Below are 15,281 nucleotides of genomic sequence, written 5' to 3'. Positions count from 1 at the left end.
AGAAAGGCAACCCCAGATGTGGTTTGAGAAGCCTTTATTCTGAGGGGGGGAGCTTGTCTGCTGGCTCCCAGAGCCAGCATGGGCATGGGAAGTTGGGGTCTGGGGATCCTTAGAGGAAGAGGAGGTCCGGGAGGGTGGGGTGGTCACAGGCCAAGGGTTGGGCTCTGGGACCCCCACAGTCGGAGCTGCTGAGGCGGCAGGGGCCACAGTGACAACTGAGGGCCACAGGGAAGGAGACCATGGGGTCCACGTCAGGTGGGCAGCCGGGGAGCCGGATGGAGGCAAAGCTCAGCTCACGGTAGGTGCACACCGGCTGGGGCACAGGCGGCAAGATGGCCGGCAGCACACGCACCTGGAGGCCAGGACAGGTTGGGAGTGGCATTGGCCTCTGCTCAGGGTCAAGCCCTCCTGATCTCCCCTCTGTCCCTCACAAATCTTAGACTCGTGTGTCCAGGCGACCCTCTGTACTCTTCCCCCCCCCACCCCACACTCAACTCTGACTCCAGTTCCCCAGTCCCTGCCCAGGGGCGTAGGCCACCCTTCAGCCCTGCTGCCCCATCCTCAGGGCGTCAGGCCCTGCGCAGTCCAGCCTGGCACTGAGGTGGCAGCACCCATCCTCGGGCCACGAGGGTGCATCCCTGCCAGCCCTGGGCAGCTCACCATGCTGGGGCAGTAGCCGGCGCAGATGCTGGTGGTGAAGGTGATGCAGACCGGACAGGACTCTTTCTCAGCAGCCAGGGTGGCGTTGATGGGCCTGCACAGCGGCCGCAGCAGCTCCCTGGATGCCTGCACGCCCCCCACGCTCAGCAGCAGCCACAGCAGCAGCCCCTGGGATGAGGCCACTGGCTCAGGGCCAGCCTGAGACATCCGCCCCGGCCTTCACCCTCCCATCCCCGCGTACCCAGCTCCCCTGCCTGACAACCTCCATTCTGCGCCAGCCTCTCCAATTGAATCCCCCATCCCAATACACAGGGACCCCTGATACCTGCACTCAGGCCCTGCCCCACTGCTCCCCTTCTCCCAGCAGGAAGCCAGAAAGAGACCTTCACCAGGTCACAGGGCTGTATTCCGGCCAAGTGTGTCCTGGGTGGAGCTGCAAGGTACTCGGGCCCTACAGTCTCACCTGGAGCATCTCCATCCTCGGTGCGTCCCTGTCGCGTTCGCCTGCTCTTATACCTGTAGGCTGTGGGGGCGGGCAGCAAGGCCACTGAGGGGAGGGGAGGTGGCATGGCGGGGTAACCTGGACACTAATCTCCCCGGGGGCGAGGGACAAGGTCAGGGAGGTGCAGAATTGGCTAAGTGGAACACCCCCTCCCCCCATTCCCTGAGTGCTTGGCACCAAGAAGCAGGGGACAAGCAAGATGACAGCAGACTTCCCAGACTCAATCCTCAGGTGCTAGAGAGATCATGTTGGGGGCCCAGGAAACGGGACAGGAGGCCCTTGGCTGTGCTGGGGGCTTGCGTAGCCCTGTCTGTCTGTTACGGGGGGAACCAGGGGAAGGCTGGAGCTCAGCCCTCGACGACCCTGGAATGGTGATCGCCGGAAGCCTCCACCCTGCCCACCTGCCACGGACCTAAAGCCAGAGTCCAGCGTCCCAGGAGGGGCTCAGCTTCCATATGGCACTCTGTGCTCAGGAAACGGGTTCGCCTGCACCCAGATATCCCCCCTCCACAGGGATTCGGCGGGAGCACCATGTCCCCCACATTCAGGCACCCAGAAACCAGGATGCCAGAGCTGAACCCAGCAAACAGCCGCGGTGTAGACTTCTCACTCTGGGGGGTCCCGCTGGACCCGGCTCCTCACTGCCCGGTAACGGAAGGCTGGCTGGAGGGCTCCCGGCCAGAATGCCTGGGTACTGCCTGGGAAATGGATGGTAATTCCCTCCTTATCTCCTTTTGGGAGTGGCTTCCTGTCCCATGTGACTGCCTCTTGACCCTTTCTTTCTGTGCGTACACTGAGGTTCTGTAGTTACTCAGGGAGGCGCGGTCCTGCTTCCGCGACCTGCCGGCGGGCGGTGCTCCCTAATGCCAGTAATAAAGGCCATGTCTGCTCCATCCAGCCCTCTTTGGGGTGTTTTTGGCTTATCCCAAATGAGCGGTAGAGACCTCAGGGCTTGACCTCCTGTGTTACAGTCGGGATAGTGGTGGGCAGGATTCAGATACCCCGAAAACTCCCCGAGTTGTGTGGACTGTGGGCAATATTATGCTGAGTGGGGGGAATGCCAGGAGGAATCCCAGGCTGGCCAGTGAATTCTGTGTGGTACAAGGTGGCAAACCTTGATATGTGGGGACGGCCATGGGACTGGGGGACGCCCCTGCAACTCCCACTGGCCTCCTCCAAGCCTTGCAGCGCGTGGGAGAGCGGTGCATCCTGGGGAGAAAGCAAGACGTCCTCCATTGTCACCACCACTGTGGGCTGGTTCACACTGGCAGCACTACGGAGGGTCACAGAGACAGAGTGGCAGAGGCGCGGGCTGTGCGTTTAGAAGAGGAACTGAAACTAGAAAGGAACCTGCGTCTCCTAACGGCGGGCAGTAAGGACGCCCTAGAGCAACCATGAGAACAGACCAGTGAGCGATGATGCGAGCTAGCGTGCCGCTTGCCAGGGGACGGGACGGGCGGCGAGCACCCACCCGTATGCAGAGCGGTGGTGGCACAGGCTGAAGCCTCGAAAGTGGGATCTTACAGCTGAAACTGAAAGTGACTCATGTTAATCTATGAGAGCGGGAAGGCCAGCGGTGGGAGAAGGGAAGCTTAGGGTGCGTCCGATTAGGACTCAGAAGGTTAAGACCCAACAGCCACTGCAAGGCAGGGCGCCCCAGCGCCGCCTCCCCAGCAGACCTGCACGCTAGGGGCACCCCGACACACCTGCGGAGCTAGTAGTGCCAGCTGCTAAGTTCAGACAGAAAGGACCTGAATCCACCACAGGTTGGCTGTTGCAGCTCTGGGACATAGGGGCTGCTGGCATTTTGCTTACAGGGGATGAATTAAAACGTGTTCTGTCACCACCCATCCCTTTTTTTTTTTTTTAAGAAATATTTATTTTTAGAGAGAGGGAGAGGGAGAAAGAGAGGGAGAGAAACATCACTGTGTGGTTGCCTCTCATGAACCCTAACTGGGGATCTGGCCTGCAACCCAGGCACGTGCCCTGACTGGGCATCGAACCAGTGACCCTTTGGTTCAACAGGCAGGCACTCAGTCTACTGAGCCACACCAGCCAGGCCCCACCCATCCCTCTTTGAGACAAGTCACAGGACCAGAGCCCAAGTGGGTCACACAACTACTCTCCTTATGTGGTTAATGACTGGCTGTAGGGCATGTGGGCGAATGAGGGGGTCTACCCTCCCCTCCTCTAACCCACGCTGCACCAGTTTACTGCGACTCCGGCAGTTCATCCGGGAGCTAGGCATGCGGCACGTCATCTATAATCCACAGTCCAGTGGGCCAGATATGGAAAGATTTACTGTGGGAATGAGGGACTGTGTTGGGCCCGCCCTGCTTGCTTTGGCACCGTGATACCTATGTGTCCACCAAGGTGGGCAATTTTGTACCACAAGTGGCACAGAGAGTTGCCAACCCAGGGGAAGTAGAGCCATTCAAACAAAAGAAAGGAGTGAGACAGGCAGAAAACAAGGACAAAAAAGGAAAAAGGGGCCCTGGCTGGGTGGCTCAGTGGATTGAGTGACAGCCTGTGAACTGAAGGGTCGCAGGTTCGATTCCTGGTCAGGGCTCACGCCTGGGTTGCAGGCCAGGTCCCCAGTTGGGGGAGAGTGAGAGGCAGCCACACATTGATGTTTCTCCCCCTCTTTCTCCCTCCCTGCCCCTCTCTAAAAATAAAATAAATAAATAATAAAATATTTTTTTTAAAAAGGAAAAAGGGGAGAGGATCTGACATGTAAGCAGAAAGGTCCAGTGAAAGCAACCTGCCAACAACTATGGAATGATCTAGTAAAGGCTGGGGTAGATAAAGATAAGACAGACAAGAAGCCTAACCATAATCTTGTAAGTTTGTGGAACCTGAAACCTGAGGAACAGTTCCAGCCCATAACGACATCTACTGTCCAAACATTGGAATGGACACTGTCAACTGGCACGGTCCCAGCAGCACCCCCAGAGCCGACACCCTGCTTGGCTGACTTCATGGCTGCTCTGCTTGTGCAGTTGCCTCCAGCCCATCCGGAGGGTGACCCCTGGGGAGGGGTCTTTGCATAGGGGGATGGCTGAGGGACCCATTTACAGGGACCCAGTGGGGACTGGAGGCCACATGTACAACTTGCTATTTAGTGGTCCCCAAAGAATGTACAAAGCATCAGCTTAAGGTGATACTGGTGCAGAGTGTTTTGTTATTTATGGTAACCCAGAGAGATTTAGGGGGTCCATCCTGCCATTGATGGCTATGAGGACAGTCCCTTTGGGGGTGGGCTGTAACACTGACTCTTGGAATAGGACATTTACCACCATACCCCTATAAGGTGTATGCTTTCCCTATCCCCATGTATATCCTAGGAATTGATGTCCCAGCTGACATGCACCTACAGACCACCCTGGGGGAGTTTTGCCTCCAAATATGGATTGTGAAGGCCATTTTGAGGGGGCATGCCAGACACCCCCCTGTGTGACTTCCCACTCCCCATAGAATAGTGGCCACCAAACAATACCTCTGTCTGGGTGGCCATAAGGAGATTGGGAAGACCGTAGAAGAACTGGCTAAGGTGAACATAATCAGACTGGCCCACAGCCCCTAGAACTCACCTTTGTGGCCTGTCTGAAAGCAGGATGGAATTTGGCTCATGACTGTAGATGATAGAGAACTAAATAAGGTGATTCCCCCTCTCTTTGTAGCCATGCCGAACATTGCTAGCTTCCTAGACCAGCTCAGCCATGAACTGGGCACATACCATTATGTATTAAATTTTGCTAATGCCTTTTTCTCTATTGATATTGATCCTGAAAGCCAGGACCAGCTTGCCTTCCTCTGGGAAGGCAGCCCGTGGACATTGACTGTTCTCCCTCAAGGTTACCTGCACTGTCTTACTGTTTGCCATGGCCCTGTGGCTGAAGACTTAGCTGCATGGACTGTGCCATTCTTTGGGAGATGGCACCATTACGTGGATGATATCATGTCAACCTCTGATTCTCTCGTAGAGTTAGAGCACTCTGCTCCTCAGCTCATGGCTCATCTCCAGTGTCAAGGGTGGGCAGTCAATGCCAACAAAATCTAGGGACTGCGATTGTCTGTCAGCTTCTTGGGTGTTGTTTGGTCAGGCAAGACAAAAGTGATGCCTGCTGCCCTAACAGATAAGATTCCAGCTTTTCCCAATCCGCAATTACAAGAACTTTTAGGGTTGTTGGGGTACTGGTAGGTTTTCATGCCACACCTAGCTCTGCTACTGAGCCTTCTTGATCACCTCACCCACAAAGGAGCCACCTAGGATTGGGGGGAAGAGCATGCCCAGTCCTTTAAGGCTGCTAAGCAAGTGGAGAAGACCATACAAGGACTGGGGGTCATAGATCAATCTCAGGCATTGCCTCTGGCAACAGTAAGGGCGCACCAAGGTGACAATAGGTTTCTGCTCCCAGCTCTGGAAGGGGGCGAGGCTCGCTACAGCCCAATAGAACAAGTGAATGAACGCTGTTTCCCAGGCTCTCCTGGCTACTGAAGCCATTACTGGGCCTGCTGGGGTTCAAGTACATACTATGGATCGCTAGGTGGGTACAGGACATTGGAAACCCACCCAAGAGCTCAGTAGCACATAGACCACTCTGACTAAATGGAGTACATATCTCCAAGAGAAGCAAACTAGTGACAGGCCCTCTGAGCCGAGAATTGCAGCAGCTCCTGGGCCCGGTTACTTACCAAGATGGCATGGAGGTCCCCCCTCCTCCCATGCCTGGCCTACCCCGTGCACAAGGATGCTTGGTAGACAGATGGCTCCTGCCAGGGCCAGCCACCCACCTGGAGGACAGTGGCCTACCAGCCCAGCATAGACAGCGTATGGACGAAAGATGGCTCAGGACAAAGTAGCTAATGGCCTGAGTTGAGAACTGTCTGGGTAGTCATGACCCGAGAACCTGGGCGGGTGGCCATCTGCACAGATAGGGGAGTGGCGTACAGAAGAATGACCCTGTGTCTGCCCGTGAGCAGCGAGATGATTGGCAAGTGGCTCAGAAACCCCTGTGAGGGTGGGACTTATGGAAGGAAATCTATGAACATAATCCAGAAAAGGTAATAAGACTTTACCACGTCAATGGACGCCAACCTCTCTGCAGCGCTGGCTATGCCGATGCTGATGACCTGGCACACATCTGCTGGTTGGGAGGGGCTCCAGCAGAAGACACAGCCGAGTAGCTCCACCAAAAGATGCGCCACTCGGGACAGAAGACTTTACGGGAAGTGGTAGAAGCTTGGGGCCTAGTGCTCTGTTACTCTGATGTAGTCACAGCCTGTCAGCAATGCACTGACTGACTGTACAGGGAAGCACCCTCGCCAGCTGCCCCAAGATATGGGTGGCCTGCGATGGGGGACACCCCACTGACCTGCTGGCAGGTTGACTACATTGGCCCCCTGCCACTATCCCAGGGCTCATGCTATGCCCTGACGTGCGTGGACACGTTTGCAGCGCCTGGCTTCTGCAAGCACACCCGTGCCAGCGGGCCACACAGCAAGCCACCATTTGAGGCCTAAAGGAGCTCTCTGCTGCCTATGCCTATGGGAGCCGGGATGTCATGGAAAGCGACCAAGGCGCCCTTTTCATGGGCCATCAGGTACAAGAATGGGCAGATGCCCTCAGTATAGATTGGAGATTCCATCTACCATACAACCCCAATTGGAGCCGGCCTCAAAGGTGCAACAGCCTCTTGAAAGACGCCCTGAAACCTGACTCTAGCTCATTCCAGGGGTGACAACTTGCCCCACCTGTCTGCCTGCCTACAAAGAATGGCCTAGGGTAGGACAGGCATCTCCTGTTACCCTCCTCACCTATTGCCTGCCGCTAAGTACACAGGAGCCTCTGCTACACCCAGGTCTGGAACAACAAAATAACAGGCACTTGCCAGCGCCCCAAGACATACCCCCAGGGAAAAGCACACTCGCCTTGCCCTGGCAGGCACAGGTAGAGTCCTGCTGGTGTTCCTTGGTGGCTCCTTGGGGTGGGGTGGGGAGGACTTGTCATGGGGCTGCAGCTGACACCCATGGTAACGGCCTCTTGGCCCCCTTACCCTGGTTTGTTACAACCCACCGCAGACCTCAGGTCCTAAGGGAACTTAAATAGTCTTGGTTTGGCAGGTATGTGCACCCTCTTAGTTCCGTCAGCGCAGGAGGCCCTTAGCCTAGGGCCAGATAGAGCACGGTACCAACAGCCGGGGCATCCACAGATTAGTGCAATCATATTCACCAAGGGCCCACGACCGCGAGCACAACCGAGTGTGTCCGGTTCACCCCTCCCACTGCTCGGTGGGTGTGTCCCAAGCTCTGGCCTGTCCCCACTTGATGCGCGGGGTCCCCACGCTCAGTCCCGCCTCCTGTGTGCTCAGTTGCTGTCTTCCAGGCCCGGCTCCAACCCCGCTTGGGGATCGTGTCTGGGGCGGGGCTGGCCCCGCCGCTCAGACGAGCACGGGCTTCAGACTGCCGTAGCTGGAGTTCTCGGTGCGGTAGGCTTGCGGCACGCTGCAGATGCCGGGCACAGGCTGCCAGTGGGGGCCGCCCCAGGGAAGCTCCAGCGGGCAGGAACGGTCAAGCCGGCGGAGCGGGTGCAGCGGGGCGCTGTAGGACTCCTGGGCCAGAGGGAGCGCCCCGCGGTGCGGCACGGCAGGCGTCGCCGGGCGGGCACGAGGCACACGGGTCCGCGGCGGCTGCAGCAGCCGGGAGCAGCGCGCACAGGGCGGCTGCTGCGGGCCGTGGCCCCAGGCCTTGGGCGTCTCCTCGACGTTCCAGTAGGTCAGCGAGTCCTTGCGGGGGTATCCAAGCAACTCCTTCCTGTTGGGGGAAGCAGGATTGGGGGTGGGGGGGCTGGATCCTTGGGATGAGCCTGAGGATTCAGACCTCGGATCCCGAGGAGGCGGCAGACCTGAGCTCCCCCCTGCGTGGCGAGGAGTCGGGACCACTTAGCAAGAATGGGGCTGGAGACTCCTAGCCTGGATTCCTGGGTCCTCGAGGTACGGAAGCGCCTAGCATCTGGGGTTTTCGCATCCTTGGGATGGAGTATCTGGGGACTCAGATGCCACAGGAGCCCCGCCCCGGACTGTCAGGAGCCGACATCAGGGGGCCAGGCGTTCCACCAGCCTATGCGGGGCTGTGCAGGGTTGGTGCCGAGGGAGGACCCAGGCTCACTTCGTGTAGGCCCGGAAGTCCCGGGCCGAGGTGGTCGAATAGAACCGACGGCGATTCGGGCTGCCCTGGTCAGGTCCTGTGAAAGGTCGGCCGGCCAGCTCTGGGTTCTGCGTCCAGGGGCGTAGCGCCTGAGGGGGATCGGGCAGGAGGAATGGCCAAGAAAAAGACTTCATATCCCTTTCGAAGCCTTGGGTCCCAGACTGAGAAAGCCTCTTTTTTTCCGACTCAACGGCCTCTCTGGGCCAGCCTCCACACCCACCCCCAGAATCAGAATCCTTCCTGACCAATCGCATGCCGGCGCACGTTAGCTTCGCTCCCCAAATCAGAACCCTCGCTAGGGTGACTCCGAATCCCAAACGCTTTCTGCGGGTCACAGCACCCAAAGCCAAGCCCCCAGACTCAAACCTTCCTTGTCTTGCCGCTGGAATTAAGCCGCACCTCGGCTGACAATTCCTCCCAGCTCCATTCACTCCCAGAAAGCCTAGCCCGCCGATGGCTCCACCAAAACTATTCAAGACCAGCCCCCAAGTACAGTGTCCTGTTTGGATCCGCGCACCGCCCCGCTCAGAACGCCCGTCGCCCGCCTCAGCATTGACTAGTTGCGCCCCCAGCCTCAGAAGCTGGGATTGCGGGTCTTCGGTCCCCTCCTCCTCCTGCGCCCGCCTCCAAATGGCCAAGCCCCTTCCCTGTGTACTTTCCTGATTCCTCCCCGGACCTTTTAGCCGCGCTTCCAGATGAAAAATGCCCTCTGACCCCGCCCCAGGGCTTCAGTCGGGTCCCTATAGTCTTTCTGATCTGCCCCAGGCGCTCCTAGCCCGGTCTCGCCGCGCGGTCTTCTCTGCTACCTGAGAAGGGCCCCCGCCGTGGTGGTCCGCAAGCTCCGGGGGCTGGGGCCCGACGTAGACGGGGGCACTCTGGTCCAGATCGGGCCAGCCGGTGTACTGTGCCCGCGTCTCACTGCGCTGGTGCTTGGTGATCAGAGCGGGGTACCAGCTGCGGTGTCTGAGCTGCGGGAAGGCGATGCGGGGACCCGACGTGAAGGCGCACGGGACTGAATTGCGGCCCTCAGCCCTGTCCCCCTCAGACCTCGGCATCCCAGAACCTTACCTTTTCCCCTAAGTCCTTGATCCCTACAGTCCGCGTGGGGTCTGCAGGCTCCGGGGCCCTGGGCTGCGCGTAGGGCCCGCCGTAGGTCTTGGGCGTGTGAGCCGAGCCAGAAGTTGTCTCCCACCTGCTAATGACCTCGTCGAAAGCCCCGATGTGCAAATCCTGCTTTGCGGCTGGGGGCAGGGGCTCCGCCACCGTGGACTGGGCAGAAGGCGCAGGCCATCAGCCAAAAAGTCTCAGGCGCCTAGCCCGCCAGCCCTGATCTCTCCCAGTCGGTCCCCAGCCCTTTCCTCTCTCCAGTTCCAGGCAGCCAGGTTCCCTGGCCCTTCCTCGACGGACTCAGGACTCAGAGACCCTCCTCCTTCAGTCAGGAGTCCAAGCCACCAACCCCCTTTCTTTCAGCAAGGTGTCTGGATCTCTGGCCCCCTCCTTCGGGCACAGGCGTCTGGACTTCCAGGCTCCTCTTGGGGAGGAACCTGGGGTCCTCTCACCTGGAGAGTGGGCGGAGGAAAGGGCACGGATGGGATGATGTGGTGGGCGACACCACTGCTGGTGAGATGCCAGCTGGGCCAGGATCCAGGCAGCTCGGTCCGGGAGATGGGGGGCCAGGGCGGGCCAGAGCGCAGAGCTAAGGTCTGACCGGCCATGGTCCCTCCCCCTCCCTGTAGCCAAGCAGGAGAAGTCTTGTTGCTGCTGTTGCCCCAGGTGACAGAAGCTGCCCACGCTGAATCCAGCCAATGGTGAGCCTGCAGGCGTGTGGCTGGATAGAGTGAGAAAGAGACCCAGGCACAGAGGGACAGGGACTTTGACGAAGTGGGCAGAGGCCCCAAGAGGGCCACAAAAACTCAGAGAAGTTGTGTGTGTGTTGGGGGGCAGGCTCAGCCAGGAGGGCAGACACGGGGAACAGGGGAAGGAGAATTAGAAGTTCAATATTAGAATCTTAGAGACAGAGACCCCTGGTTGAGGGTGGGGGAGACCCACAGAGAGGACAGCAGAGAGGGGGACAGAAACCTGGGGGAGGGTCAGAGACCCAGGAAGCGGGGTGACAGTCTGAACAGAGACTCAAAGGGAGAGGAGGCTAGAGACCACCCAGCACATCAGGAAATCCATGAGAAACACTTCCACCCCCCATTCCTAAAGGGTCCCAGCCTTCCCAGCAGCCTGTTCCCTCAGCCAGGCCTGTCCACCAGGGGCTGACAATTTCCCCTGTGGTGTCCCTCCCTCCGTGTGAGGAGTCAGCAGCAGTGTCTGCTTTGTCCGTCCAGCTGCCTTTGATTTGGCTGAAAACTTTCACCTGGGTATTCGGGTTGGCAGAGTGGGAGACCCCGGCAGAAATACACAGGGAAATACTTAGCCAAAAAAGGGGGCAGAAGTTGTGCAGAAAGAGCTTTGATCAATGAGAAAGAAATACAAGAATGGGTGGGAGGTGGTGACTAAGAAACAGAGACAGAAAAAGAGCTCCTGACCCAGAGACAGGAAGTTAGAAGAGACAAGGAAGCAAAAACAAAACAAAACAAAACAAAACAAAACAAAACAAAACAGAAAACCTGCAAACCTAGAACAGAGGCAGCCTCACCCTTCCCAAGGGCCCAGTCTCTGATTGTGGGGGATTTCTATGTGCTCAGCCCAAAGCTGGCTCTAAAATCAAGTCTGGCCCTGGCTCATGTGGCTCAGTGAATTGAGTGCCGGTCTGCAAACCAAAGGGTCGCCAGTTCGATTCCCAGTCAGGGCACACGCCTGGGTTGCGGGCCAGGTCCCCAGTTGCGGGGGTGTAAGAGGCAACCACACACCGATGTTTCCCTCTCTTTCTCCTTCCTTTCCCCTCTCTCTAAAAATAAATAAAATTTAAAGAATAAAATCAAGTCTGTGTGTTGGTAACAGGTGTGAGGCTGTGGAGTGGGAATACATGAAGGAGTATCCTGAGGATGTGGGGGCCTGCCCCTGACTTCTCTTGTCACTGCCTCCCTTTAAAGATCTTTGAGTCAAGGCTTCTACCTCCTTGGCCCCCACAAACTCATCCTACCAACCCATTCTTCAGACAGGGAAAACTGAGACTGCCTTCCTTACCACTCATTCGGGGTATGAGGGTTCCCTCTCCTGTTGAGTTTTTCTGGCTCATGCAAGGCCTATCAGTGTCCATATGACCCCTGAGCCTCACCAGGAGTCAGGCCAATTGGTCAGAACCTCATGCCTCACTCAAGCTGGACAATTTTAATGTTTCTTTCTTTCCCAATGTGGGGTAGAGGTTGAGACAGGGAAGGGTGGTAGGAACCTGGCTCTAACTCCCCACCAGGGCCAAATTCTCTAGCGTCCTGACCTCCTATCTTGTGTACCTACTGTGACGGGTAGGACGCTATTTCAAAACAGAATATTCTTGCCCCATCTGACCTAGTAAACTTCCCATTTGAATCCTAGCTCCCAGCTAGTTGCTGACATGTTCCAGTTTTTCTGCCCCCCCCCTTCTTGACATATCCCCTCGTCACTCCAGGATGGGCAAGGTGATGTCCTCTGAAGTCACATAGTCATCAATTTAGAAGCCAAAGGCCTCCATGGTCAAATCCACCAGAGTTGATCTGACAAGTTGTGTATTAGAGCTGATAAACAGTAGGCACTCAGAAAATATTGGCTATCATCATCATCATCACCCTTGGGTTCACAGGAGAACTCCTATTCATCCTTCAAAACCCCATTTGGTTTCACCACCTGTCTTGTACAGATTGAGCTCTCAAAATCAGAGAGCTGTGATTTTGTGACTATTTAACAAGTTCCCAAAATGAGGTGCAGAACAGCCAGGTCTCCCCTGAGGTTCCTCAGCATCCAGCTCTCTTCTTCCTCTGCTTGCCCAGTTCCTGTGCAGGGGCCTCAGGCCCGGCCAGTCCGGCTGAGGAGTGTGCAGACGCAGGCAGTGTCGATTCGAATCCATCGCCAGCCCACGCGACCCTGAGCATCAGTGGTCAATGCCCGCACATAGGACTGCTTGGCCTTACACTCGGACACCCAGTGCCTCCGGTCCACGCCCCGGCAGCCCCCTCCACCTGCACCAGGTCCACCTTCCCCAGTGTTGTCAGCCTTGCAGCGGGTCTCAAAGAAATACTGGCGAAGGGGGCTGCCGCCAGCTGCAGGCACCTCGCCCAGCACCTCCACCTCACGCCCACGTAGGTCCACAGCTGTCCGGCGGTCTGTCACCCAGCTGCTGACCGCGTCGCACACAGCCAGCTCTCCCCGGCGACTCGCTGGTGCTGTCTCGCTCACCCCCCGCCGACTGCGGTTAGCAGGGCTGCCCGGTGGCTCCCCGAAGGCTCCGGCCTCCAGCAGGAAGAGCAGAGGCGGGCCTGCAGGGGCACCCCTGGACAGCACTACTCGGGGGGACAGGAGGTCCCACTCAGGGGCTGGAAATGGGGGCAGTGGCGAGGGTGGGGGATGGGGTTCCATTGGGACACTGGGGAGGAGGCTGAGGAGAAGGATGGGGAGGGACCATGAGGGGTGGAGGAGCATCTCGCTGAACACCTGAGGATGGACAGGAAAGCTGGAGTTAGAGACAAGCGTAATAACTTAGGGGGGACCTGCATGCCTGACCTCAGGGGGAGCCTTTGTTCTAGTACCTTGGGGGAGCTTATATTCTAGGATTAGATAATGCCCAACATCCAGATTATTTTACTACTATTACTAATAATTATTATGATTATTCTACTACTATTACTAATAATGGCCAACAGTGGGCAAAATACAGGCTCAGAGAGGTTAGCAACTTGTACCAGGTCACACAGCCAGCAAATGGCAGGACTGGAAGGAACCCTGAGCAACTGCACTCTGCCTCTCCAACCCCAGGGACTCTGCGTCCTGCAACCTGAAGGAGGTGTGAGGTTCAAAAATTCTGAGAAAGGCCAGTTCTGGAATCCTCGGGCCACCCGACTTCAGCTCAGAACTGCCACTAAGAAGGCAGGAAAAACGCTTCCTCTGTCGGACAGGGCCTCCGCTTCCCTGTCTGTGAAACTGAGCTGGGGCTGGGAGATGCAGGCGAAGGTGTGGATACTGCATTTTCTCTACAACATTCTGGAAGCCCGTGGTTCAGGGAAAGGGTGGTTACCAGACCTGTCAGCACCTACTCCACCTCCGAGCTTCCGGGCTGGGGGCCCCCAGGCTCCAGGGGGCCCCTGTGGGGGACACAGGTGGCCCCCTCCTTCCTGACATCTCAGTAGAGGGAGGGGGGCAACTACCTAGGGGAAGAAGGGAAGCGGCAGGTTATATAGGCAGGTGGAGGGAGGGGCCCGAAACCCTGGACGCTCCCCTCCCAGTGTTCCTCTCCAAGTGTGGGGTACTCAACAGTCAGAGCCACGCCCCCTTTCCAGAGGCCCCTTCCCTGCCCAGGTGATGGCTCCTGGCTGGGATGCGAAGCAGATGGGGGCGGAGAGGGGCGGGGCGAGGCTGGAAAAGATTACATCCTCCTCGGCCCATTCATCTCTCAGACAGGGTGGGGGTGGGGCTGGTCTGGACACCCGGGTACCTGAGGGCCCACACTTAAGAAGCCCTGTGTCCCCGAGGCTGCTTCCTGGAATGTTTTCCCCACACAGAACAGGCCAGGGCCCGTCCAAGACTTCGGCTGCACATACCTGGAGTGGCTGCCTGCCCCGGCTGGGAGATGGGGATGGGAAGGTGGGGTGTGAAGAGGTGCGCAGGACCAGGAGTGGAGGTCCCCAGCGGCCTCGTCCCTTGGAGTCCAGACCCCCTGCCCCCTCTCCCAGAGGCAGGAGTCCAGGCCCCCAAATCCCTCCTCCCTCAGACCCAGGGGTCCAAGCCCCCAGCGCCCTCCTCCCTCGACCCAGGGGTCCTGGAGTTCAAGGCCCCTCCTCCCCAGGTACTCAGAAACACGGGCTCCCAGGAGAGTCAGGATGTGGGTCCGGATCCCTGAGACCCCACTACGGGTAACCCGCTGCTCATCTGGGACCTTTCCCCCCGGCCTCAGTTTCCTCCGCCAAGCCCCGCCCCCGCCGGCCCCGCCCACGTCCCTCCCTACCCGGGGGCAGGGCGACCCGGGCGCCGGAATCCCGAAGGGGGAGGCGCCGAGGCTCTTACCTGGGGCGCCCGCCTCGGCTCCCTCGGCTGCCCCCGGCGCGGCGGCGGCTCCTCCTCCTGCTCGTCGGCTGCTGGGACGCGCGCTCGCCCGCCGGCTCCGCGCTGCACACGCTCCGGAGGGCCCGGGTCGGGGGCGGGGGCGGGGCGGCGCCCGACGGCGGAGGAGGGGCCGGGGGATCCCGCCTTCCCCACGCCGGCCCGGACCTCGGAAGCCCGGCCTGGCTCGCTCAGCCCTCCGCCCGCCTGGGTCCCAGGAGTCCAGCACCCTCCCCGCCCCCAGCCTCTCCGCCCTCAGGCCCAGGAGTGGGGACCCCCAGCCCCTCCTCCCTTAGAGCCAGGAGTCTGGGCCTGAGATTCCTTTGCATTCTTTTGCCAGTGAAGTGTCAGTCCCCGGGCAGATTCCCACCCTCTGCTCTCATCCTCGCTTTCCCAGGAGCTCCAGGCCAGACATTAACCAGCTGGGCTTGGGCAGTGATAAGGCCCCAGGCCGGGGAGACGGTGGATGTGGGGGGCTCTCCCACGTAGTCTTCTCTCCTGGAATTTCCTGAGTGGGGACTGGGGAGAGGGTCTAGTCCTGAGCTCAGACACGAGAAATTAAAGGTATCGGAGACAGACACGATTTGGGAACCGAATGACCTTCGAGAAAGAAAGCGAATCGTGACAGATGACGGGAGACGCCTGAAAGGCACAGAAACGGAGAGGAAAGGGGGACAGGGTCCAAGAGAAAGAGGGGGACGGAAACCCAGAGGGAGAGAAGACACAGACCCAAAGA

The 15,281-nt window shown here is 58.5% G+C and overlaps 3 protein-coding genes across 6 annotated transcripts; all 3 read right to left on the bottom strand.

The window, feature by feature from the left end:
• Nucleotides 1-17: 17 nt before the first annotated feature.
• LHB (luteinizing hormone subunit beta) lies at nt 18-6,630 on the bottom strand. 2 transcript variants are annotated; one of them, XM_090259530.1, is made up of 4 exons: nt 6,242-6,630; nt 1,124-1,183; nt 661-828; nt 18-352 (listed from the first exon to the last, which is right to left on the bottom strand). In XM_090259530.1, the coding sequence occupies exons 2-4, from the start codon at nt 1,136-1,138 to the stop codon at nt 110-112; spliced, it is 426 nt and encodes a 141-aa protein (XP_090115656.1). In that variant the 5' UTR covers nt 1,139-1,183; nt 6,242-6,630; the 3' UTR covers nt 18-109. The 2 variants fall into 2 exon arrangements, with proteins under 2 accessions (XP_090115656.1, XP_090115655.1); XM_090259529.1 differs by lacking the exon at nt 6,242-6,630 and having other exon boundaries at nt 1,124-1,376.
• Nucleotides 6,631-7,229: 599 nt separating this feature from the next.
• On the bottom strand, nt 7,230-10,083 carry SAXO3 (stabilizer of axonemal microtubules 3). Its single transcript, XM_090260432.1, has 5 exons — nt 9,928-10,083; nt 9,437-9,637; nt 9,175-9,336; nt 8,330-8,457; nt 7,230-7,975 (listed from the first exon to the last, which is right to left on the bottom strand). The coding sequence occupies exons 1-5, from the start codon at nt 10,081-10,083 to the stop codon at nt 7,603-7,605; spliced, it is 1,020 nt and encodes a 339-aa protein (XP_090116558.1). The 3' UTR covers nt 7,230-7,602.
• A 1,921-nt stretch (nt 10,084-12,004) lies between these two features.
• On the bottom strand, nt 12,005-14,586 carry NTF4 (neurotrophin 4). 3 transcript variants are annotated; one of them, XM_090259971.1, is made up of 3 exons: nt 14,510-14,586; nt 14,047-14,068; nt 12,005-13,653 (listed from the first exon to the last, which is right to left on the bottom strand). In XM_090259971.1, the coding sequence occupies exon 3, from the start codon at nt 12,929-12,931 to the stop codon at nt 12,299-12,301; it is 633 nt and encodes a 210-aa protein (XP_090116097.1). In that variant the 5' UTR covers nt 12,932-13,653; nt 14,047-14,068; nt 14,510-14,586; the 3' UTR covers nt 12,005-12,298. The 3 variants fall into 3 exon arrangements, with proteins under 3 accessions (XP_090116097.1, XP_090116096.1, XP_090116098.1); XM_090259970.1 differs by lacking the exon at nt 14,510-14,586 and having other exon boundaries at nt 12,005-12,943; nt 13,529-13,653; nt 14,047-14,386; XM_090259972.1 differs by lacking the exon at nt 14,047-14,068.
• Between the last annotated feature and the right edge of the window lie 695 nt (nt 14,587-15,281).

Source organism: Furipterus horrens, unplaced genomic scaffold (genome assembly GCF_987537825.1).
Source record: "Furipterus horrens unplaced genomic scaffold, mFurHor1.1.pri manual_scaffold_13, whole genome shotgun sequence".
NCBI classification, from domain to species: Eukaryota; Metazoa; Chordata; class Mammalia; order Chiroptera; family Furipteridae; genus Furipterus; species Furipterus horrens.
This window is presented reverse-complemented; position numbering and strand designations above follow the sequence as displayed.

Excerpts from the sequence above, each read along its gene's own strand:
- LHB (XM_090259529.1), bottom strand. The coding sequence starts at position 1,321 with ATGGGGGGAGGGGGTGTTCCACTTAGCCAATTCTGCACCTCCCTGACC. Across the intron at positions 829-1,123 it reads CGAGGATGGAGATGCTCCAG|GGGCTGCTGCTGTGGCTGCT; the intron begins GTGAGACTGTAG and ends GCCTCATCCCAG. Across the intron at positions 353-660 it reads CCGGCTACTGCCCCAGCATG|GTGCGTGTGCTGCCGGCCAT; the intron begins GTGAGCTGCCCA and ends CCTGGCCTCCAG.
- SAXO3 (XM_090260432.1), bottom strand. The coding sequence starts at position 10,083 with ATGGCCGGTCAGACCTTAGCTCTGCGCTCTGGCCCGCCCTGGCCCCCC. Across the intron at positions 9,337-9,436 it reads TCAAGGACTTAGGGGAAAAG|CTCAGACACCGCAGCTGGTA; the intron begins GTAAGGTTCTGG and ends GCCTTCCCGCAG. Across the intron at positions 8,458-9,174 it reads ACGGCGGGGGCCCTTCTCAG|GCGCTACGCCCCTGGACGCA; the intron begins GTAGCAGAGAAG and ends GATCCCCCTCAG.
- NTF4 (XM_090259971.1), bottom strand. The coding sequence starts at position 12,931 with ATGCTCCTCCACCCCTCATGGTCCCTCCCCATCCTTCTCCTCAGCCTC.